General features: G+C 37.1%; 1 protein-coding gene across 1 annotated transcript in view; it reads right to left on the bottom strand.

Moving 5' to 3' along the window:
- LOC129532274 (T-box transcription factor TBX1-like) overlaps nt 1-23,069 on the bottom strand; it is an 88,990-nt gene extending 65,921 nt beyond the window's left edge. The window contains exon 1 of the mRNA XM_055380987.2: nt 22,406-23,069. Coding sequence (XP_055236962.2) covers nt 22,406-22,877 — 472 coding nt within the window. The 5' untranslated portion in view covers nt 22,878-23,069. The remainder of the gene's footprint in view (nt 1-22,405) is intronic.
- Between the last annotated feature and the right edge of the window lie 3,033 nt (nt 23,070-26,102).

Raw genomic sequence — 26,102 nt, 5'->3', positions numbered from 1 at the left:
TCTTTAAGAGACACATCTCACAAGCAGTGACACCCATAAGCTCAAAATAAAGGGATGAAAAAAATTTACTAGGAAAATGGAAAACAGAAAAAAGCAGGGGTTGCAGTCCTAATTTCAGAGAAAACAGACTTTAAACCAACAAAGACCAAAAAAAGACAAAGAAGGGCATTACATAATGGTAAAGGGTTCAATTCAACAACAAGATCCAACTATTCTAAATATATATGCACCCAACACAGGAGCACCCTGATTTGTAAACCAAGCTCTTAGAGACCTTCAAAGAAGTTTAGACTCCCACACGATAATAGTGGGAGACTTCAACACCCCACTGACATGATTAGACAGATCATCAAGACAGAAAATCAACAAAGATTTTCACAACCTGAAATCAGCACTGGATCAAATGAATCTGACAGATATCTACAGAACTCTATCCCAAAGCAACAGAATATACATTCTTCTCACCACCACATGGCACATACTCTAAAACTGACCACACAATTGGACATGAAACAATCTTTGGCAAGTGCAAAATAACTGAGATCATAACGACCACCCTCTTAAACCACAATACAATAAAATTAGAAATCAAGACTAAGAAAATTGCTCCAAACCATACAATTACTTGTCATACACTGTGTGATAATCACATCATGGTAAATTAGGTATCTATTGCATCAAGCATTTATCCTTTCTTTGTGTTACAAACAATCCAATTATACTAATTTAGTTATTTCAAAATATATAATTAATTATTGTTGACTGTAGTCACCCTGTCGTGCTATCAAATACTAGATCTTATTCATTCCATCTAACCACATTTTTGCTCCCATTAACCATCTTCACTCTCCACCCCACCCCAACTCCACTACCCTTCCCAGTCTCTGGTAACCATCATAAAACTCTCTAGCTGCATGAGTTCAATTGTTTTAATTTTTCTAGCTCCCACAAATAAGTGAGAAGTAACATTTGTCCTTTGTTATTTCCAAATATTGGCTATTGTGAGTAGTTTGATAATGAACATGGAAATGCAGACATCTCTTCTTTATATTGATTTCCTTTCTTTTGGATATATACCTAGCAGTGGGATTGATGGATCATATGGTAGTTCTACTCTAAGTTTTTGGAGGAACCTCCATGCTGTACTCCATAGTGAGTGTACTAATTTACATTTGCCCCAACAGTGTTTGGGAGTTCCCTTTTCTCCACATTCTCACCAAAATTTGTTATTGCCTGTCTTTAGGATAAAATCCACTTAAGCTGGAGTAAGATAATATGTCATTGTACTTTTGATTGCATTTCTCTGATGATCAATGATGTTGCACATCTTTTCATATATCTGTTTGCCATTTGTATGTCTTCTTTTGAGAAATGTCTGTTCAGATCTTTTGTGCATTTTTTAATTGAATTATTAATTTTTTTCTTATTGAATTGTTTGAGCTTCTTATATATTCTGGTTATTAATCCCTTGTCAGATGTATAGTTTGCAAATATTTTCTCTCATTCTGTTAGTTGTTTCTTCACTTTGTTGATTGTTTTATTTGCTGCACAGAAGCTTTTTAACTTGATGTGATCATACTTGTCCATTTTTGCTTTGGTTGCCTGTGCTTGTGGCATACTAATATTCGGAAAAACTTTGCCTAGACCAATGTCCTGGAGAGTTTCCCCAATTTTTTTTGTAGTATTTTTATGATTTCATGTATTATATTTAAGTCTTTAATCCATTTTGTTTTGATTTTTGTTCATGGTGGGAAATAGGGGTCTAGTTTCATTCTTCTGCATGTGTACCAGTTTTCCTAGCACCATTTATTGAAGAGACTGTGTTTTCCCCAATGTATATTATTGACATTTGTTGAAATGTATTTACTGCAGATGTATGGATTTATTTCTGTGTTCTCTATTCTGTTCCTTTGGTCTATGTGTCTGTTTTTATGCCAGTACCATGCTGTTCTAGTTACTATATCTCTGTAGTATAGTTTAAAGTCAGGTAATGCCACTCCTTTTGGTTTGTTATTTTTGCTCAGGATGCCCTTGTCTATTCTGGGTCTTTTGTGGTTCCATATAAATTTTAGGATTTTTCTTTCCTGTGAAGAATGCAATTGGCATTTTGATAGAGATTGCATTGAATCTGTAGATTGCTTTAGATAGTATGAACATTTAGCAATATTGATTCTTCCAATGCACGAACATAAAGTATCTTTACATTTTTTTGTGTCCTGTTCAATTTCTTGCTTCAATGTTTTATAGTTTCCATTTTAGAGATCTTTCAATTCTTTGGTGAAATTAATTCTTAGGTATTTAATTTTATCTGTAGCTATTGTACATGGAATTACTTTTTAATTTCTTTTTCAGATTGTTTCCTGTTGGCATACAGAAATGCTACTGATTTTTGTGTGTTTCCACACTTTACTGACTTTTAAAAAAATCAGTTTTAATAGCTTTTGGTGGAGTCTAGGATTTTCCAAATATAAGATTATATCATCTGGAAACTGACTTTTTCTATTCCAATTTGGTTGCCCTTTATTTTGCTCTTTTGTCTGATTGCTCTGTCTAGGACTGCAGTACTATCTAAAATAACAATGGTGAAAGTTAGCATCCTTGTCTTGTTCCAGATCTTAGAGAAAAGACTTTCAATTTTTCCTCATTCAGTATGATTCTAGCTGTGGGTGTGTTATATGTAGCTTTTACTGTCTTGAGGTATGTTCCTTCTATACTCAACTTTTTGAGGGTTTTCATCATGGAGTGATGTTAAATTTTATCAAATGTTTTTTCAGCATCAATTGAAATGATCATATTGGTTTTGTCCTTTGTTCTGTTCACATAATGCATCACATTGATTGATTTGCATATTTTGAATCACCCTTGCATTTCTGAAATAAATCCCACTTGATCAGGATGAATGACCTTTTTAATGTGTTGTTAAATTCACTTTTTTAGTATTTTGTTGGGGATTTTTGCATCAGTGTTCATTAGAGGTATTAGCCTGTAGTTTTCTTTTTTTGATGTACCTTTGTCTGTTTTTTTTTTTTTTTATGTGGGTATTACTGGCCTCGTAGAATGAGTTTGGAAGTATTCCTCTTCCTCTACTTTTCAGAATAGTTTGAGTAGGATTGGTATTGGTTTTTCTTTAAGTGTTTGGCAAAATTCAGCAGTGAAGCCATGAGGGCCTGGGTTTTCTTTGCTGAAAGACTTTTTATTATGGCTTCAATCTCATTACTTGTTATTGGTCTGTTAAGGTTTTGGATTTCTTCATGGTTCAATCTTGATAGATTGTATGTGTCTAGGAATTTATCAATTTCTCTTAAGTTTTCCAATTTATTGGGTATGTAGTTGCTCATAGTAGCCTCTAACAATCCTTGGAATTTCTGTGGTTTCAGTTGTGATGTCTCTTTTTCTATCTCTAATTTTATGTATTTGGGTCTTATCTTTTTCTTAATTATTCTGGCTAAATATTGTCAATTTTATCTTTTCAAATAATCAGCTTTTTATTTCATTGATCCTTTGTATTTTTTTATTTTAATTTCATTTATTTCTGCTCTGATCTTTATTATTTCTTTGCTTCTACTAATTTGGGGTTTGGTTTGCTCTTTTTTACTTCTGTAAGATCCATCTTTAGGTTGTTTATTTAAAATTTTTCTACTTTTTTGACATAGCCACTTTTGTTATAAGCTTTCCTCTTAGTCCTGCTTTTGCTGTATTCCATGAGTGTTATTATGTTGTGTTTCTATTTCTATCTGTTTCAAGAAGTTTTTAAACTTTCATCTTAATTTCTTTATTGAACCACTAGTCATTAAAGATCATATTCTTTAATTTCCATGTGTTCACATAGTTTCCGAAGTTCCCCTTTTTGTTGATTTCCAGTTTTATTCCTTTGTGTTCAGAGAAGATATTTGATATGATTTCAATTTTTTTGAATATTTCAAGACTTGTTTTGTGACCTAACATATGGCCTATCTTTCAGAATGATCTAGGTACTGAGGAGAAGAATGTTTATTCTCCACCACTGAATGAAATATTCTCTTAATATCTATTTAGGTCCATTTGGTCTGGAATGCAGATTAAGTTCAGTGTTGCCTTGTTGATTTTCTGTCTTGATGATTTGTTAAATGCTGTAAGTGGTGCGTTGGAGCTCCCAGCTATTATTTTATTGGGGCCCATCTCTCTGTTTAGTTCTAATAATATTTGCTTTATATATCTGGATGCTGCAGTGTGGGGTGTTTATGTATTTACAACTGTTGTATCCTCTTACTAAATTGACTCCACTATCATTATATAATGTCCTCTTTTGTCTCTTTTTAGATTATTGATTTTTAGATGTTTCTTCTTTTCTATTATATGCATTCAGTGCTGTAAATTTCCCGCAAGCACAGCTTTCACTCTATCCCACAAATTTTGGTAAACTGTATTATCATTTTAATTTAGTTCAAAATATTTTTTCACTTCTCTTTAGATTACTTCTTTGATTGCTGTTTTATTTGGAAGGTTTTTAAAATCTGTATGTATTTTGGTAAATACATGGGATTCTGCATGTATTTCCCAGCTATCTTTCTGTTATTGTTTTCTACTTTAATTCCATTGTGGTCTCAGGGCAGACGACAATTTACAGTTGTATTGTTTAAAATTTCTTAAGGTGCTTTCCATGACCCAGACAGTGGTGTATCTTACTGAATATTCCATGTGAACTTTAGGAAAATACATAATCTGCTATTGTTGGATGAAGTTATCTACAGATGTTGATTGATTGATGATGCTGTTGAGGTCAAATAGGTCCTTCCTTACTGATTTTCTACCTACGAGTTCTGTTAATTAAATTAATAATGTTATTAAATTAAATTAATATTATTAAATTAAATTAATAAAGAATGTTATTGTCTCCAAGTATAACACATTTATTTCTTCTTTCAGTTCTATCAGTTTTGCTTCACATAGTTTGACACTCTTTAGTTAGATGTATATACCTTAAGGATTGTTATACCTCCTAGAAGCATGGACCCTTTTATCATTATATAATGCTCATTTTGTCCCTTATAACTTTGCTTGAAGTCTGTGCTGTCTAAAATTAATAAAATATACTAATATAGCTTGATAAATTAAAACATAATAGCTATGTTTTCTATTGATTAGTAGTAGCGTGGTATGTTTTTCACCTTCCATTTACTTTTAATTTATACATGTTTTAATGCTTAAAGTTGTAGACAACACACAGTTGGATCGTGTTGTTCCATTCACTCTGACTGACAATCGTTGTCTTTTTTTTTTTTTTGGAGATGGAGTCTCACTCTGCTGCTCAGGCTGGAGTACAGTGGCGCGATCTTGGCTCACTGCAATCTCCGTCTCCCGGGCTCAAGCAATTCCCCTGCCTCAGCTTCCAGAGTAGCTGGGATTGCAGGAGCATGCCACCATGCCCAGCTAATTTTTATATTTTAGTAGAGACGGGGTTTCACCATGTTGTCCAGGCTGGTCTTGAATTCCTGACCTCAGGTAATCTACCCTTCTTGGCCTCCCAAAGTGTTGGGATTACAGGCGTAAGCCACCGCACCTGGCCAATCATTGTCTTTTAATTGGTGAATTTAGGCCACTGAAATTTAAAGTGATCATTGATATAGTTGGATTTATATTTATCCTATTTGTTAGTGTTTTGTATTTGTTGCCATTGTTCTATCTTCCTATATTTGTCTACTGTACTTTTTTTTTTTTGCCTCTTGTGCTTTTAATTGAGCATTTTAAATGATTCTACTTTTTATGTTTTCTTAGTTATCAAGTACAGGTCTTTTAAAAATTTTATTTCTTTAGTGCTTGTTTTAGAGTTTGTAATATACATTTACAACCAATCTAAGTCCACTTTCAAATGACACAATGCCATTTAAGGAGTAGTGTGAGTACTGTATAAAAACAAAATAGTCATAATTCTTTCCTCCTGTCTTATGTGTTATTGCTGTCATTTGTTTCACTTATTCATAAGCTTATGCATATTTACATGTATATGCTTATGTATGTATATTCACCTAAGTATGCATAATTAAATACTTTGCTGCCATTATTATTTTGAACAAACTCTTATCTATTACATCAATCAAGAATAAGAAAAATAGAAGTTTTTGTTTTACCTTTAGTTATTCATTCTCTGACATTCTTCCTTTACGTAGTTTCTGAAACTATATCATTTTCCTTCTTTCTGATACATTTCTTTTTTTATTAATTGCAAGGCAGTTCTGCCAACCAATTCTCTCAATTTTTGTTCAACTGAGAAAGCCTTTATTTCTCCTTCCTTTCAAGGATAATTTCACAGGGCACGAAATTCTAGGTTTGTTTTTTTTTTTCTCTCAACACTTTAAATACTGTTATATCTAAAATATCTAAAATATTGTTTGAATATTTTATTTTATTTTATTATTTTTTTTGAGACGGAGTCTCGCTGTCGCCCAGGCTGGAGTGCAGTGGCGCGATCTCGGCTCACTGCAGACTCCGCACCCCGGGTTCACGCCATTCTCCTGCCTCAGCCTCCCAAGTAGCTGGGACTACAGGCGCCCGCCACCTCGCCTGGCTAATTTTTTGTATTTTTAGTAGAGACGGGGTTTCACCGTGTTAGCCAGGATGGTCTCGATCTGCTGACTTAGTGATCCGCCTGCCTCAGCCTCCCAAAGTGCTGGGATTACAGGCGTGAGCCGCCGCGCCCGGCCTTGAATATTTTATTCTACTCTCTGCTTGTTTGCATGGTTCTTGGGGAGAAGTTTCATCTAATTCTTTGCTCCTCTATGGGTAAAGTGTTTATTTTCCCTCTACCTTCTTTCTCTATCTTTAATTTTCTGAAGTTTGAATATGATAGAACTAGGGTTTTTTGGGGGGTGGATAATGTGTCTTTCTTGGTGTTCTATAAGCTTCCTATTTCTGTAATTTGGTGTCTGACATTAATTTGAAATTCACAATCATTATTGTTTTAAATATCCTGCTCCTTTGCTTCTTCTTCTCTAATATTCCAGTTATTCATATTTGTACCTCTTGCACTTGTCCCACAGTGCTTATTCTTTTCTAGCTTTTTGTCAGTCTTTTTCTTCTCTGTTTTCAGTTTGTCGAAATTTCTATTGCTTCTATTTTGTCTCTCTTAGAATTTCTATCTCTCTGCTTACATTTTTTTATCCTTTCTTGCATGTTATCTACTTACTTTATTAAAGCCCTTACTATTTGGATCATAGATTTTTTTAAAATCTCGAATTTAGAAGTCTAGCATTACTGTTATATTTGACTCTGGTTCTGATGCTTATTTGATTGCTTCACACGTGATTTTTGCCTTTTAGTATGCCTTGTAAATTTTTGTTGAGAGGTAGACATAATATATCGAGTAAAATAAACTGCATTAAATAGGCCTTTAGTATTATGGTGTAAGGTGTGGGGGCAGAAAAGGCCTTCAAGAGTCTCATCAGCAAATCTCCATCTTTTGGTGAGTCTGTGCCACTGGTGAGCTTCAGAAGTGCTTCTCAGGTTTCCTCCCACATTAATATTAAACAGGAGATTTAGAGGGAGTTGGAGCTGGGTATTTCCTTTTCCCACATGGAAGGTTAGAACCACCTCGAGTTAAGTGTTCCCTTCCTTTGGGCTTGTTAGGCTCTGATTACATCCTAGTAGGTTAGGCTCTGAGAAAAACAGAATGCTTTGGGGTATTTCAAAGTGGTTACTTTTTATCTCCCCCTGCTGGAAGCAGGAAGGGTTTTTTCTCCAATATTCATGGTGCTGACGGTAGAGCTCCTGGAGGTGAAACGCCCAGAAGTATGAGGGGTTCCCTACAACTAGGTATCCTTGGAGTTTTTAGCTTTCAGCCTTGTGCACACTGATTCTTCAGTAATTTGTTAGTTATGTTTCTTACCTCAGTGCTAGTTTCTGAAGAGACTTTTGCTTCAGTTAGTTGTTATTTTCTGAATCTACCTATATCTTCAATTTGGGAGGAGTGGCTTGCCTTGTGATCTTGCTTCTCTGACAGATCTAAGAAGAGTTGTTCATTTTTCAGTTTGTTTAGTTCTTTACTTGCTTTTTTTAAGACACAGTGGTGACTTCTAAGTTCCTTATATGCTGCACCAGAAACCAGAAGTCTCTTCTATTCTTATTTCACTTTAATAAGAGGTAGAGTAACTCACGTTTCTGTTATCATATTTAAGGGAAACACATTCTGTCTGCTTTTCTGCTTATTGGCCACATGCTTTTATTTACTTATTCATGCAAGAAATATTGGTTGAACACCTACTGTGCATGTCAAGCATTTTTCTAGGAGCTTTGGATTCATGATGTCAAAGCAACTCCCTTTTATATTGATTATAAGAGGGTTAATCTCCAACGTAGTGAAATAGCTTATTCTTGTGTTGATTTTTAAAAATATATGATTTCTACATTCAGATTAAGCCAATGCCTAGTGAAATACCTTTTTTTTAATACTTTAAATTCTGGTGTACAGGTGCAGAAAGTGCAGGTTTGTTACACAGGTATACACGTGCCATAGTGGTTTGCTGCACCCATCAACCCATCATCTACATTAGGTATTTCTCCTAATGCTACCCCTCCCTTAGCCCCCCACCCCCCCAATAGGCCCTGGTGTGTGATGTTCCCCTCCCTGTGTCTATGTGTTCTCATTGTTCAACTCCCACTTATGAGTGAGAACATGTGGTGTTTGGTTTTATTTTCCTGTGTTAGTTTGCTGAGAATGATGGTTTCCAGCTTCATCCATGTCCCTGCAAGGACATGAACTCCTCATTTTTTATGGCTGCATAGTATTCCACAGTGTATATGTGCTGCATTTTCTTTATCCAGTCTATCATTGATGGGCATTTGGGTTGTTTCCAAATCTTCACTATTGTGGATAGTGCCACAATAAACATATGTGTGTATGTGACTTTACACAAGAATGATTTACAATCCTTTGGGTATATACCCAGTAATGGGATTGCTGGGTCAAATGGTATTTCTGGTTGTAGATCCTTGAGGAATCGCCACATTGTCTTCCACAATGGTTGAGCTATTAAAGACTTAAACGTAAGACCTAAGAACATAAAAACCCTAGAAGAAAACCTAGACAATACCATTCAGGACATAGGCATGGGCAAAGACTTCATGACTAAAACACCAAAAGCGATGGCAACAAAAGCCAAAATTGACAAATGGGATCTAATTAAACAACATAACTTCTGCCCTGCAAAAGAAGTGAACTTGCAACTTACACAATGGGAGAAAATTTTTGCAATCTATCCATCTGACAAAGGGCTAATATCCAGAATCTACAAAATACTTAAACAAATTTACAAGAAAAAAAACCAACCCCATCAAAAAGTGGGCAAAGGATATGAGCAGACATTTCTCAAAAGAAGATAAGTGCATAAATGCAGCCAACAAACATATGAAAAAAAGCTCATCACCACTGGTCACTAGAAAAATGCAAATCAAAACCACAATGAGATACCATCTTATGCCAGTTAGAATGGTGATCATTAAAAAGTTAGGAACAACAGATGTTGGAGAGGATGTGGAGAAATAGGAATGCTTTTACACTGTTGGTGGAAATACCTTATTCTATATGAATAAAAGAAAGTTATGACAGCTTTGCAGTTGAAACTGACAGCAGTGATTTTAACAGTCTTAGGGATACAGTCAGTAAACATAAGAATTATTATATTGGTATCATGTCTAACTAATACAATACAGCTTATTATTAAAATGCATTTTATCTGCTACAAAATTATACCTTTGCTAGAACAGACATATCTTTGCAATGATTGGCTGATGCTGAATCTCTGTGCTGTAGACCCAAGTCAAATTGGTTAGCATCTTCAGTAATTATTTTTCCATGCAGCATAATGACGCTGACCTCCAAGGCCTTCATCAGAAAGCTAAAGCCAGTTTTATTCCCCCCACTGATATTATTCCTCTAAGAATTACATTTTAATATTTTGCTTGGGTATTTTTTTCTGGCTCTGTTTAAGTGTTTACTTTTTAATAATAAGTTTTAAATGCATTTTGAATTTAATTGCTATTTTTGTTTTGATAGTACATGATGAGTGCTTGCTGTCTTGTGGTTTTCCTCATCCCACTACTGTTTATTGATTTTATCTATTCTCATTGATATGTCTAATCAATCAATGTTGATTCAATAAATGACTTGTTTTAGTTATACTTGGAGATATCAGACTGTAATATTGTGCTCTTAAACATGTAGAAACACTATCAGGGGCATTAAGAGATAGTGTAATGTAATGCTTATATGCAGAGCTCTGGAACCAGACTCTCAAGGTTTGAATCATTATTCTTTGCGACTTTAAGCTGATGTGTGTGTTTGGCTTTCTGCATATAAAAATGAGATTTGTATTACAATCCGGCTCATGAACTTCTTGGAAGAATTAAATATGTTAAAATATGTGAAGTGCTGAGAACAGTGGCTAACCTATAGTAAATGCTATGTAAATGATTATTATATAATTTCAAATTTAATTTTGTTTTCCTTAATGTACTTTTTCTTTCCCTGTAATTTGACTTGTATCTTGCATAGTCATTCTCTGTTCCAAGACATTTAGTTAAAAGATTATAGTTTTGTTAGGAAAGAGTGGTTTCTGTGGAAGTACTAGAATACATCTTAGAATCTTTCAATGCCAGGAGTTGCTAGAGAGACTCTTTAAATATCACAGAACTTATTTTATCTTACAAGTTCAGAAAAAAATTCAAGTTATGGAAATCTGACTCCCATACAAAAAATTTGTGTTTTCCCCCAAAGTATTCCTTGTGAGTGACTGTTACGTGATTCTACCTTCTCTCATGTCTGAATAAGATCAGCGCTTAGTTCATGGCCTAACATCCAATAAATTCTGTTGATAGACTGACTGTAATTTTCTCCAACACTGTGTCCTCCAGTAATTTCTACAGGGTCATCCTATTAGGATCTCTGTGAGACTCTTAAATATCTTTGTCACACCAGTGAATGTCCTTAAATACATTTGTGCCATGAAAAACATTTTCTGTGCATTCTCCGACAGAATATTTGCAAGAATAGGCTTTGAATGGAGGATAAAATCTAAGGGAAAGAGTTTTCAGAACAAAAATGCATTCTTAAGGAATTTCTGGGGAGAGTTCAATTCCATTACTTAACTATGTTTTTTGAAGGGCATACCAATGCCAAGATATGAAATAACCAGGAAGAATATTACTGAGGTGATGACAAACTTTTCCAGTAATAGCCAAAAGTGATACAACTTTCTTCCAAACCAAACTTTGCAATATTTTTAAAGGAAGGCTTGGTAACATTGCAATATCTAGAAGAAAATGAGAAGGTAGGAAGCCATCCTCCCTAGTGACTGATTACACTGCAGACACTGTGGAAGACTGAGAGCTATCTAGATAGGCAGTTTAAGGTGAGATGTCTCAGATGTGCAAGGAATGTTGAGGTGTCTGATAAAGAAAACACATTAAGACAGTGATATATAATTAGTGCTTTGAAAATTAATGTTCTCCTTATATTCATTTACTTAGAAATAAGCAGCATTCAAAATGATAACAGAACAAAAACGTTAAATCAAAACAATAATCTAGGATTAGAGTCACAATGTAATAAGACATTGTCAAGATGAAGAATATAAAAGTGCAGTTAATTTTACAATAAAATAAAAAATTAACACAAAATTGTGCATTAGAGCTATTATCAATGACATTTATATTTTTCTATTTATTATAAAATTGAGCTACTTGGAAGTGGATGTTAATTTCCACTTCCAAGGTGCACTTGAAAGAACCATATCTAACTCAGCTTTGAACATTTAAAGTATTTGAACATTAAAAAAATTAATAAATGACAGCTAAACATTTTCAAAAGGCTTTGTGTCCACATTACTTGAGGGAAAAAATACAGCCTTCACTATGAACAGGCAGAAAATATTAAGTTTGTTCAAATTAGTTGAAATGGAATTTGAAAAATGAATTTCTTTATCACTGTAATGACTGGCTTCTGCTGTTGCCAAAAAGATGTAAAATTGGTCACACCTCACAGTGTGATTGTCCCTGCTGGGTGTGGCTGAAGCAGTGGAATTCTTGGTCCCATATTCACTGAGCAGGGTGCTTCTCCTGATACAGGTGTCTCTCAGAGGTTGGGACAGTGACAGGAGACTGTTCTGGGAGGCACAGAGGAAAAACCTGGATTCCTCTGTCAGCCACCCAGCTCTACCTAGCTATCAGTCTACAGGACCCATGAAGCAACATCATGCCCAGAAAGGCAAAAAAGAGATAGAATGCTGAACTTTGTGGCTTTTTAATTTTGAGAACTATATTTGGTTTCATACAACTCTGATTCTTTTGAATTTGTGTCATCATCTTAACATAGTGAACACAGCACACACACACACACACACACACACACACACACACACACACACAAACCCCATTTGGTTTATATTCTCCTAATCTCTATTCTATTAAAGTATTGATTATGTCATTACAATATTATTAGTTTATTTAAATCTTTAATCATTCAAAACCTATTTTGTTTTTCCTACTAATTTATACAATTGCTTTTATTGATTTTTGCCTTTTTATGCAGTCTAATTCTCTTTTATAAATTTGGTTTTGCTTCATCTTGTCTATTCTTATTCTGGTTTCTTATTTGCGTTCTTATGTGTTGGTATCTTTTCTCAGCTTACTTCATTTTTAAAATTACAAGTGAATGTATTGTATTTCCCTCCCACTAAAAATATTTTTATTACTCTCCTAGCTTTTTAAATCACAGGCAGGAATCATGGTCTATGCTATAAAGTGGGTGCTATAAAGTTAATTTGTGCCCCAGGAAGGAGACTTAATGATTTTTGTCTACGTCTTTCTGGCCTTTTAAACATGACCAACCTCCTGCCCAGTTTAAATTGGCAAAAAAAGTTTTATAAGTCAATTAAATAATAAAACTGTAAGCCTCACTTATAAAAGTATTCAACTCAATCTTAGGATTCAAATTATCACACATATGTAAATTTAGGCCTTGCTTTTTATATTACTGGTAGTGAAATTTTCTTATACATTCTAATCAGTGGCTTTGTGTACTTTTATTGCCTTGTACCTAAGGCTTGTTTGAACATGTTTTATATATTCGAATTTTACTTTCACTTACTTTAGATTGGAAGGAGTAATGCACAGGATCAAGAGGAAAAATGGAGAAAATATTCTCTCCAGTCTTTAATAAACAAACAAAGAAGAAAAAGAAAATTCACTACCAAATCATACATTTTCTTCCAACTGTAAAATGAAATAACAGTTTCTTCTAATTCAGTTGTCTGTCTTTTCATAATCAAGTCTTCAACTTCCATATACAACATAGGAGAACAAGTTTGTTCGTGAGGCCACAGGGGAACTTGATGTTAACAGAAAAAAGATGTGAACAAAGCCCACGGCAAATGTACAAAATAAAGGTGGAAACTACCTACTAAGAACTAGAACATGGTTGGGATTCAATGAGAATGAACACAAAATTCACCCATTCATATATAATGATTTTTGCAGATGTTAGTTAATGATTTTCACTTCTGCAGTTTTTGCAAGTCCTGGAATTCATCAGATCTGGAAGGAAACATTTCAACAGTTCCCAGAGAATTTCTGGCCTACCCATATTCAGGAAGTTATGTGGGTCTCATGAGGAATCCTGTTCTTGTAACAGTTATGGTCCACTTTGTAAACTCGGAAGAGTTGAACTAGGGTCAGCAGCAACTACTATTTATTTGTTGCCCAGTAAGTGCCAGACAGTGTTAAGCACTTTACACATATCATGTTATCAATGTCTTCTGACAAGCCTATTAAGTAGATATTATTATCTCTATTTTATAATGAGAACCCGACAGCTCAATTAACTTAACTCAAGGTCACACAGCCAGTAAGTGGCAGAGCTGGGACTGGAATCCAGGTCTTAAAGACTATATTCATAACCATCAATTAATACTGCCCCCCAACTTCCTGAATGTTTATTTAAACTCCATGAAGAGCAGGCATTTAAAATTGTATTGCTAAATATTTTCAAGTTAACCTTGAATTGCTTGGGAGATGAGCAGATATGATATAGTTTGGCTGTGTCCCTACTCAAATCTCATCTTGAATTGCACTCCCATAATTCCCATGTGTCGTGGGAAGGATCTGGTGGGAGATAATTGAATCGTGGGGGCAGTTTCCCCCATACTGTTCTCGTGGCAGTGAATAAGTCTCATGAGATCTGATGGTTTTATGAGGGGTTTCCCCTTTTGCTTGGCTCTCATTCTCTCTTGCCTGCTGCCATGTAAAATGGCCTTCTGCCATGATTGTGAGGCTTCTGCAGCCACGTGGAACCTCTTTTTCTTTATAAATTACCCAGTCTCGATATGTCTTTATTAGCAGTGTGAAAATGGACTAATATAAGATACATTTGGAAAAAAATTCTTCAACATCCTTATTGTCATTTTTAGTATCATTTAAAATTCAGTGATAAATGGTACCATTTTAAGATCTACGGGCAGGGACAGCATAGAAGCCATAGCTACTAACTGCAAAGGATATAAAATACCAAGTTATAAAGCCAAAAATTTCAATCTGTAAGAGTTACACACGGTGTAATACATCATATTAAAATTGTACAAATCACAAGAGGTTAAATATCCACAAGCATAACTTTTCTTTAGGGTTCAGAGCTTGCCCTGACTTAAGCATTTTTAGGGTTCTGTCTCTCTTTCCTTGACCTTTCCCCTTACCCTCTTTTGTCATTCTCTTTCCTTCTACTTTAATGAAAATTGCTCAAGAAAGAATTCTTAAACAAAAATTTAAAATATTAGTATATTTTTATCTAAAATACCTAAATCCATAGAGTCAAAACATTTTCTGTGTAAAAATCTTAGATTCAAGGGCAGGGTAGAAGATTCTTCTGTTAGCCTCCAGTTTTCAGATAACAAATTCTAGCCACTTCTTTTTTTATATCTCTAAAATAAGAAAACATCTCTTTTATTTAGGCTCTTACTTCTTCTAATCTGTGTGTTATTTCCACTTTCACTAACTCCTCCTGCAGGTGAAATATCCTTCTACAAACCCATTCCTTTGCTCTCATACTGTTAATGTCTACATGGATTGGTTTTCACTTGTCCTCTATTAGAGAGTTGACCTGCAGGCCCTTTGGCAAGCAGCACAGTTCTTTTATTTATTTTTTAATATACTTTAAATTCTGGGGTACATGTGCAGAAAGTACAGGTTTGTTACATAGGTATACACGTGCCATGGTGGCTTGCTGCACCCATCAACCCATCACCTACATTAGGTATTTCTCCTAATGCTATCTGTCCCCCAGGCCCCCACTCACTGGCAGGCCCTGATGTGTGATGTTCCCCTCCCTATGTCCATATGTTCTCATTGTTCAACTCCCACTTATGAGTGAGAACATGCAGTGTTTGGTTTTCTGTTCCTGTGATAGTTTGCTGAGAATGATGTTTCCCAGCTTCATCCATTTCCCTGCAAAGGACATGAACTCATCCATTTTTATGCCTGAATAGTATTCCATGGTGTATATATGCCACATTTTCTTTATCCAGTCTATCATTGATGGGCATTTGGGTTGGTTCCAAGTATTTGCTATTGTGAATAGTGCTGCAATAAACATACATGTGCATGTGTCTTTATAATGGAATGGTTTATAATCCTTTGGGTATATACCCAGTAATGCGATTGCTGGGTCAAATGGTATTTCTAGTTTTAGATCCTTGAGGAATCGCCACACTGTCTTCCACAATGGTTGAACTAATTTACACTCTCACCAACAGTGTAAAAGCATCCCTATTTCTCCACATCCTCTCCAGCATCTGTTGTTTCCTTACTTTTTAATGATCGCCATTTTAACTGGCATGAGATAGTATCTCATTGTGGTTATAATTTGCATTTCTCTAATGACCAGTGATGATGAGCATTTTTTCATATGTCTGTTGGCTGCATAAATGTCTTCTGTTCATATCCTTTGCCCACTTTTTGATGGTGGTGTTTGTTTTTTCTTGTACATTTGTTTAAGTTCTTTGTAGATTCTGGACATTAGCCCTTTGTCGGATGGATAGATTGCAAAAACGTTCTCCCATTCCGTAGGTTGTCTGTTCACTCTGATGATAGTTTCTTCTGCTGTGCAGAAGCTCTTTAGTTTAATTAGATCCCATTTGTCTATTTTGGCTTTTGTTGCCATTTCTTTTGGTGTTTTAGACATGAAGTCTTTGCCCATGCCCACATCATGAATAGTATTGCCCAGGTTTTCTTCTAGGATTTTTATGGTCATAGGTCCTATGTTTAAGTCTTTGATCTATCTTGAGTTGATTTTTGTAAAGTGTAAAGAAGGGGTCCAGTTTCAGTTTTCTGCATATGGCTATCCAGTTTTCCCAACACCATTTATTAAATAGGGAACCTTTTCCCCATTGCTTGTTTTTGTCAGGTTTGTCAAAGATCAGATGGTTGTAGATATGTGGTGTTATTTCTGGGGCCTCTGTTCTGTTCCATTGGTCTATATATCTGTTTTGGTACCAGTACCATGCTGTTTTGGTTACTGTAGCCTTGTAGAATAGTTTGAAGTCAGGTAGTGTTATGCCTCCAGCTTTGTTCTTCTTGCCCAGGATTGTCTTGGCTATGTGGGCTCTTTTTTGGTTCTATATGAAATTTAAAGTAGTTTTTTCATAGCTTGATGAGGATAGCATTGAATCTATAAATTACTTTGGGCAGTAAGGCCATTTTCATGATATTCATTCTTCTTATCAATGAGCATGGAATATTTTTGCATTTGTTTGTGTCCTCTTTTATTTCCTTGAGCAGTGGTTTGTAGTTTGGCTTGAAGAGGTCCTTCACATCCCTTGTAAGTTGGATTCCTAGGTATTTTATTCTCTTTGTAGCAATTATGAATGGGAGCTCACTCATGATTTGGCTCTCTGTTTGTCTGTTATTAGTGTATAGGAATGCTTGTGATTTTTGCACATTGATTTTGTATCCTGAGACTTTGCTGAAGATGTTTATCAGCTTAAGGAGATTTTGGCTTAGACAATGGGGTTTTCTAAATATACAATCATGTCATCTGCAAACAGAGACGATTTTACCTCCTCTCTTCCTATTTGAATACGCTTTATTTATTTCTCTTGCCTGATTGTTCTGGCCAGAACTTCCAATACTATATTGAATAGGAGTGGTAAGAGAGGCCATCCTTGTCTTGTGCCAGTTTTCAAAGGGAATGCTTCCAGGTTTTGACCATTCAGTATGATATTGGCTGTGGGTTTGTCATAAATAGAGATACATTCCATAGATACCTAGTTTATTGTGAGTTTTTAGCATGAAAGGGTGTTGAATTTTGTTGAAGGCCTTTTCTGCATCTATTGAGAGAATCATGTGGTTTTTGTGCATTATTTCCACTTTCACTCACTCCTCCTGCAGGTGAAATATCCTTCTACAAACCCATTCCTTTGCTCTCGTACTGTTAATGTCTACATGGAATGGATTTCACTTGTCCTGTATTGGAGAGTGGACCTTGGAGGCCCTTTGGCAAGCAGCACAGTTATTTTTATTTATTTTTCTATTTTTTTTGAGACAAAGTCTGACTCTGGTGTCCAGGCTGGAGTGCAGCGGCATGATCTCAGCTCACTGCAACCTCTGCCTCCCAGGTTCAAGTGATTCTTTTGCCTCAGCCTACTGAGTAGCTGGGATTACAGGTGTGTGCCACCATGCTCACCTAATATTTTTATTTTTGGTAGAGACAGGGTTTCACCATGTTGGCCAGGCTGGTCTCAAAGTCCTGACTTCAGGTGATCCACCTGCCTTGGCCTCCCAAAGTGCTGGGATTACAGGCATGAGACACCGCACCCAGCCTAGCACAGTTCATTTTTGTTCAGCAATCATTTATTGAAGTGTTTCTATGTGCCAGACAGTGTGTTTGGTGTTGGGGGTATAATAACTAAAAAGACATGGCCTTTGTCATAGGAGCACTCACAGGTCAGTGGATGAACTTTTCCTGCTTGACTAACTCTTGTTATTTCCTGGTTCCCACACTCCCTCTAAACTAAACCTTTCTTTCTTTTGCCACTTATATTTAGTTAAGCTCAGAGACATTAGCTGAGAACAACGTCTGAGCACTTTGGAGTTTCCTCTATTATGTCCCTTGGAAAAGGGGTGATATGGTTTGACCCTCTGTACCCACCCAAATCTCAGGTTGAGTTTCCAGTGTTGGGTGAGGAACCTGGTGGGAGGTGACTGCATCATGGGGATGGAGTTCCCCCTTGTTCTCGTGATAGTGAGTGAGTTATCACGAGATATGATTGTTTAAAAGTATGTGGCACTTCCTTCTTCTTCTCTCTGTCTTCTGCTCCACCATGGTAACACATGCTTGCTTCCCCTTCGCCTTCTGCCATGATTGTAAGTTTCCTGAGGCCATGCTTCCTGTACAGCCTGCAGAACTGTGACTCAATTAAAACTCTTCTCTTCATAAATTACCAAGTGTCAGATTTTTTTTATAGCAGTGTGAGAATGGAGTAATAAATGAGATTTCCCCTGAAATTTTCTTCTCATAAACATCAGCTTGTTCTAGCAACATTTTAACCCAGCTTCTCTGGCCAGTGTACTCTTGTAATTGCTTTAATTTTACTCTGCTGGCTTCCAAGTGAGATTATTCTTTTTAATGAAAGGAAGCATATAATAAATAATAAGTTGACATTTTATAGGGGGAAGGTTTGGTACTTTTCTGCCTTGAGAGCTGAAGAATTGCTGTCTTATTAGAGGGCAGGTGGTAGTTAAGAATAAAGGTCCTGGAATCAGGTTGCATGGGTTCAAATTGTAACTGTGACTATCCCTAGCTGTGACTTTGGGCCAGTTATTTCAGCTCTCTGGGCTTTATTGTTCTCTTCTGCTACATTGGGTTAATAATAGGGCCTTCATGTCAGGGCTGTTGGGAGGAATAAGTAGGATTTAGAAGAGCCACATAAAATGCTCAATAATATTATCTATTATTAAAAGCAAGTCCTATTCTGTGATGACCTCAATAAGGATTGATTTGAAATTAGCCTAGGATGTAAAATTTGCTATGTTCCTATGTATTAAGATCACCAAAACATTATTACACAAAGCATAACTTCTAATGACTTCATCTAGTATTTCAATTTGGGAAATATATTCTAAGAAAATAATTCAAGATGAAGACATACTTAGGTACAGAAATATTAATCACATTAATTACTCAAAAGAACAAAAAGGCACTTCTGGATGTAACTTTCATTCAGAGAGTAATATACTTACAAATATTACATAAAATTTATATATTACATAAAATTAGAGAATTTCCACAAATGTATTTGTAATGTCCATTATTTTAATAATATACAACATAACTTATTTAATAAACATTCATTAAAACTATATTTATAAAAATTCTCTAATGGATGGAAAAGACTTATGACAAAACAGGTTAAAAAAGATAATAAGATGTGTATATTGTACATGCTAAACTCTGAAAAATAGCACACACAGAAGAGAAATGCAGCAAATTTTTCTGAGCAGTTAACTCTTTCTTGACGGTAAGACTATGGGTAGTCTTTCTATTTATCTGCACTGAAACAAATTTATTAATTTATAATATGGATGAAAAATATTTTTAAATGTTAACATGGATAACCCCAAGTTGTATAAAATGGCATTTAAATATTGAAACCCAGTGGGAATTTTAATTATGTTAAGTCGGTAAGGGATTCCTAAAATATTTGAAGGCGGGAGCTGCCTGTTTTTAATAATCTTCTTCACTTAATAAAATGGTTTGTACTCTGTGAACATTTGTTTTGTGATTGTTGACATATCTAGAGATTGGTTGGCTAAATCTTCAGACATCTAAATTTTAGTAATATCAAGCAGAGTAAATGGAAAAATTAAGAGTTCTTAATTGTACATCTGAATCTTTTTTCTGGTTCTTTATTTTTATTTTTTATAAATGAAACTATTGGGTCTGATAAAAATTAGTGCACTATATATTGTGTATTTTTACAAAGCTAGTAGCAGACGTAATAGGAACAAGAGAGAAACCTTGAAGTACTGAGGGAGACAAATGTGAGGATGAAGCCATCAGAGGCGATAGTAAAAGGTCTGAAACTGGTAATTGGTAGCATCCCGGGACATTTGGGGGCTGTGCAATTTCCAAGACCACTGAAAATTCCCTTGGAGAGTGAAAGATACTAGATTTCTGCTATTGGACCTAGAAAGGGGAGGTAAAGGTTAGTTGGCCTGCATCTACTATAGCATCTCAAGAACAGACTCATCAGATTTGTCGTCAGTGCCTGAGAAGATCCAAGATGACACCTTAAGGTTCTGGAACAGGCAAAATAAGTGGAGTCAGAAGATAGTTAGGAAGCTGCAAAACCACTGCTGGCTTTAACTTCCTCAGGATCCCAGAGCCCTTGTCCTGTTGCTCCCCTTCCTTCCAGGAATAGATACTGTCATGTTCAAAGGGCAGAACTGGGACCACCCTGGTTCTGATTTATGTCCACAGCACTGCCTCTATGTTCTCCCATACACTGTTCTCTTTTCTTGTGCTTGGGCTTCAAGCTCTCATCTAGAAGGTATGAGAGCAAACAAAGAATGGTAGAAGAAAACTTCAATTTTGGCAGGAAAAGGCACAACAAAGAGATTCTCAACAAAGATAGCAGAGACCCTCTAGATAAACCTGAAGATTTTAATGTGGATTGAATTATTTCCCCTATTTGTAAAGACATCCTTGCTTCTAAAGTGATTTCTTTTGCTGCTTTCAGTTTATCACCATTATCATCAGTATCATTGTATAGTGGCTTACAGTGGACAAAATACTTTCATATATATTATTTTATGTATGTAAAGTTATTACTAGCTTTTTACAGATGAAGAAATCAAAACTTAGAAATGACATGATTTTCTCCTGTAAAAAAGTCAAATTCATATGCTTTGACTCTTGTTCATCTGTTTGGTCCTAGAACTGACATACACTATCATGTCAATTGTCCCAAATGACAAAAATCCTGAGACTTAAACTGTATTCCCATTAAGTCACGTCCCAAATTATCTAAATCTTCCTTTGGATACTTTGTCAGTCTAATACTCAAGGCTTATAAAACTCAGGCAAGTCTAAGAAGAATAGAAAGAATTCTACTTTTTTTCTTTTGCTTGTGTTAAGAATACTATTTTAATTTATTTGCACTATCCCAAAGTGGCAGGCTTGGCAATATTCTGCTCTGAAGCCTTTCTTGATATATTTTCCATAAATATACACTTTCCCAAAATGCTTCTACTTTGGTAGCAAAAGAGAAGAAAAATGTTAGTTTAGGCCCAGAAACAAAGACTATGAAGGTTATGGGCAAAAAATATATATATTGTGCACAGTTCTCCAAATCTTAACATAGGCCCAATAAATATTTCCAGTTCCCAGACTGCCTTTTGGCTCTCATCAAAGAACTCTAAGCCTGTTTTTAACTCAAAAATACCTCCTATACCCTGATAATACCCTTGGTATCAGATTTTAAAAACATAGAGCTGTCAAGTGTCAACATTTTGTGGATAGGGGTCAAATTAGCATTTCCTCCTGAGAATTTGCGCCAGCTTTTTCTGTTACTGACTCTGGCACTCAAAGAAAGCAAGGATGTTTGTTACTCCTTAGACCTAGATGAGAAAGAACTCAGCTCTGTTGCTTTCAGGGGAGGGTAATATTACTTGATGGCAAAAGTGAAAAAGATATGAAAACTCCCAACTTTGGCAGGATTTAATTTTTTTCTCCATCTATGTTGTCTCATTCAGCATAATAAAACAAACCTTAGAAGGTTATTGTCTTTGTTAGGGCTGCTAGAACAAAATATCTTAGATGAGGTAATTTATGAGTAGCACAAATTTATTGCTCACAGTTCTTACCGGCTCGAAGGTCCAAGATCAAGGCACCTCCAGATTCAGTGTCTGGTGAGGCTTGCTCTCTACTTTAAAGATGGTGCCTTGTTGCCATGTTTGCCATGTCCTCATGTGACCGGAGAGGCAAACAAGTTCCCTCAGGCCTCTTTTTTACAAAGGAACTAATCCCATTCACTAGGATTGAGCTCTCATAACCTAATCAACCCCACAAAGCCGCATCTCTTAATTTCTACCACATTGGGGATTAGGCTCCAATGTATGAATTTTGGGAAGACACAAACATTCTGAACATAGCAGTTGTAACAAAATTTAGTAAAACTGTATCAATTTTAGATTTACTGAAACATATTTTTATAGGATTTTGTGTTTTTGATTCAAACATTTATTAAGTACCTATTCTCTATAAGGCACTGTGGGAGGTTAAAAATACGACTTTTTCAACCACACTCCTCTGGTAAGCTTTCTCTACACCTACCCCAAGACGATGTAAGATCATAATCTATATGCTTCAATGGTAGCCAACATTTACCTTGATCATAAGTCATTCTGAGAGGTGACAGCATGCTGGCAGCGCTCGCAGCCCTCCCTCGCTCTCGGCGCCTACTCGGCCTAGGCGCCCACTCTGGCCGCGCCTGAGGAGCTCTTGAGCCCGCCGCTGCACTGTGGAAGCCCCTTTCTGGGCTGGCCGAGGCCAGAGCCCGCTCCCTCAACTTGAGAGGAGGCGTGGAGGGAGAGGCGTGGGCGGGAACCCGGGCTGCGCGCGGCGCTTGTGGGCCAGCGCGAGTTCCGGGAGGGCGTGGGTTTGGCGGGCCCTGCACTCTGAGCGACCGGCTGGCGCCGCCGGCCTCGGGCAGTGAGGGACTTAGTAACTGGGCCAGCAGCTGTGGAGGGTGCACCGGGTCCCCTAGCAGTGCCGGCCTGCCGCCAGTGCCGCACTCAAATTCCGGCAGGGCCTCAGCTGCCTCCCTCTGGGGCAGGGCTTGGGCCTGAGACTCCCCCATTCCCCCGCCGCCATGGGCTCCTGCACAGCCTGAGCCTCCCGACGAGCTCCGCCCCCTGCTCCGCAGCGCCAGGTCCCATCAACCACCCAAGGGCTGAGGCGTGCAGGCGCACGGCAGGACTGGCGGGCAGCTCTGCCTGTGGCCCTGGTGCAGGATCCATTAGGTGAAGCCAGCTGGGCTCCTGAGTCTAGTGGGGACTTGGAGAATCTTTATGTCTCTCTAAGGGATTGTGAATACACCAATCAGCACGCTGTGTCTAGCTCAAGGTTTGTAAATGCACCAATTAGCACTCTATGTCTAGCTGATCTGGTGGGGACGTGGAGAACCTTTATGTCTAGCTGAGGGATTGTGAATACACCAATCAGTACTCTGTATCTAGCTCAAGGTTTGTAAATGCACCAATCAGCACTCTGTATCTAGCTCAAGGTTTGTGGATGCACCAATTGGCAATCTGTAGCTAGCTAATCTAGTGGGGACTTGGAGAACTTTTGTGTCTAGCTCAGGGATTGTAAATGCACCAATCAGCAGCCTGTCAAAACGGACCAATCAGCTCTCTGTAAAATGGACCAATCAGCAGGGTGTGGGTGGGGCCAGATAAGGCAATAAAAGCAGGCTGCTGAGCCAGCAGTGGCAACCTGCTGGGGTCTCCTTTTGCAGTGTGAGAGCTATGTTCTTTTGCTCTTTGCAATAAATTTTGCTGCTTGTCACTCTTTGGGTCCACATTGCCTTTATGAGCTGTAACACTCACCGCGAAGGTCTGCATTTTCTCTTGAGGGCAGCGAGACCGTGAACCCACCGGCAGGAATGGACAATTCCAGATGTGCTGCCTTAAGAGCTGTAACAGTCACGGCGAAAGTCTGCAGCTTCACGCCTGAAGCTAGCGAGACCACGAACCCAGCAGAAGGAAGAAACTCCGAACACATCTGAACATCAGAAGGAACAAACTCTGGACATGCTGCCTTTAAGAACTGTACTCACTGCGAGAATCAGTGGCTTCATTCTTGAGGTTAGTGAGACCAAGAACCCACCAATTCCTAACACAATTCAAAAAGTATTTACTGAAGGCCTTCTAAGTGTCAGACGGTGTGCTAAGATCTTGAGAGCCAACATCTTCCCTACTATAGCTGTGAGCAACCCAAAGACTGAGATTAAAATGAAAAATATTAATACATTAATTGAAATGGTACTGGCTAAGTTTCTAGAACAAAAGGGGAAAGTGTAGACCCAGGGAGAGATAGGCACTAGGAGTTCATGTGGCAGGATATGGTGGGCAGTTTCTTTTTTCTTTTTTTTGAGACAGAGTCTTGCAAGCCTTGTCACCCAGGCTGGAGTGCAGTTGCACCATCTTGGCTCACTGCAACCTGCACCTCATGGGTTCAAGCAATTCTCTTGTCTCAGTCTGCAGAGCAGCTGGGATTATAGGTGTGCACCACCACGCCTGGCTAGTTTTTGTAGTTTCAGTGGAGTCGGGGTTTTGCCATTTTGGCCAGGCTGGTCTCAAAGTTCTGATCTCAGGTGATCCACCCACCTTGGCCTCCCAAAGTGCTGGGATTACAGTCATGAGCCGCCACACCTGGCCTCAATGTCTTCCATCTTAAAATTAAATACCTGTCGGGGTTTTAGGTCTTTGCATCTTGACTCAAGATTCCAAGTCCTTCAAGGGAGAATACAATTAGCCTAACTGGAGTCATCGGCCCAGCACTTGAATAGCGGCACCTGGACTAATAATCCCACGAAGCCAGCAAACATAGCAGTGGAGTGAAAATTCACTCAAGGGGTTGAGAAAGTGTTTCCAAATCAAAGAGGAATAGATACAGACAGCCAAAACACAACAAATATACATTGTACGTGGCAACACTACACAAAAACTTTTTATATCTAAGTTCTGGAATTTAAAATGGAAACCTTTACATTTTCTCCTGCTTCCTGATTCCTCTTTTACCTCTGGCTTTCATTCAGGAGGAATGTGGAGATAAATGCCCACAAGTGCATCGCTGATATGTCCTACCAAACAAGGTAGATAGACTAGCAATCGGTAAGTCACAGAATTCGAAAACAAGTATTAACACTTTTGGTTCCGTAGTTATCTAAAGGCTATTTGCTTTTTATCTGGGCTGTATTTTGTATTTTTTCCAAGTATAAACTTATTTGTCCTCATAATTCAGAGAAGTGAATTCCCTCACCTTAGAGTCCTCATTTTTGCAGGTACTATGAAAGCCACATTACTTAACATTTTTGTCTCAATTTTTCCACCTACAAAACAGGAGCTAGATACAATCTTGTTCATGCTGCCATATTTAATGCTTGTCTAAATATTTATGATATTCAGACACAGTCATCTTTGTTTTTCCTTCAGAAACTTCAGCTTTCAGTCAGGTTGGCCCAGGTAAAAAGATGAAGACAGGTCAGGTCTGATTCTGGGGCTTTCTGTTCACTGCTATGGTTGGTTTTTCGCTTGTTTCTTCATGCCGTTTTTTCACATTTCCATTTTCTCTCTTAGTGAGATAATTAATGTAAAAAGTGAACTAAATGGTGTTTGGGGATGGTAAGTCTTGAGCATGTAGACATTGTATCCTGAGTCTCACAGTTCTGCACAAGTTGCTCAAATCTCACTGTAAACGTCATCACGTTTTCCAGAGCCCAGGATGGCTGGTTGGCTTCCAGCTATGAGAAATGGCTTCCTGAACATGGGCTGGTGAATCTGATGCTTTCAAGATTTGTGTAGCCTGTGTCTTCCCAGCTCTGAGGATTTAGTCATTAAGTTCTCAGCAGGAAGGGGAATTCTAGGGCTGTTTACATCACGTAGTACAAACCACATTTGATTATGTGACACATCAGAAATTCATTTAAATCCATAGACAAATCAAGATTCCTCACAGAATTACACTCATTTTTTATGACTCATGGGAACGTTTTTCTTGTAAATTTAAATATGAGTGATTTTTAAAAATTCCTAAATGGGTCTCCTAATTTGTTCCTAAATTGTTCCTAGATATTTTGTAATTCCTTGTCTTTCTCTTTTGAGAAAAAATGAAAAACCCTTGCTCCTTTATCCTTAGAATACCCTTCAGGTCCTGTTTCTCACTTTCTCTTTTATTGCTTAAGCAACTGATTAGGTTTCTTTACCTAATATTAGGAGCTTCATATCTAGAAAAAAATATTTTTTCCAAGTGAGCTCTGGAAATTTTTGGAAAAGAAATAGAATTTCTTTAGATTGACATTTTA

The sequence above is a fragment of the Gorilla gorilla genome, chromosome 2 (genome assembly GCF_029281585.2).
Source record: "Gorilla gorilla gorilla isolate KB3781 chromosome 2, NHGRI_mGorGor1-v2.1_pri, whole genome shotgun sequence".
In the NCBI taxonomy this organism is placed as follows: domain Eukaryota; kingdom Metazoa; phylum Chordata; class Mammalia; order Primates; family Hominidae; genus Gorilla; species Gorilla gorilla.
This window is presented reverse-complemented; position numbering and strand designations above follow the sequence as displayed.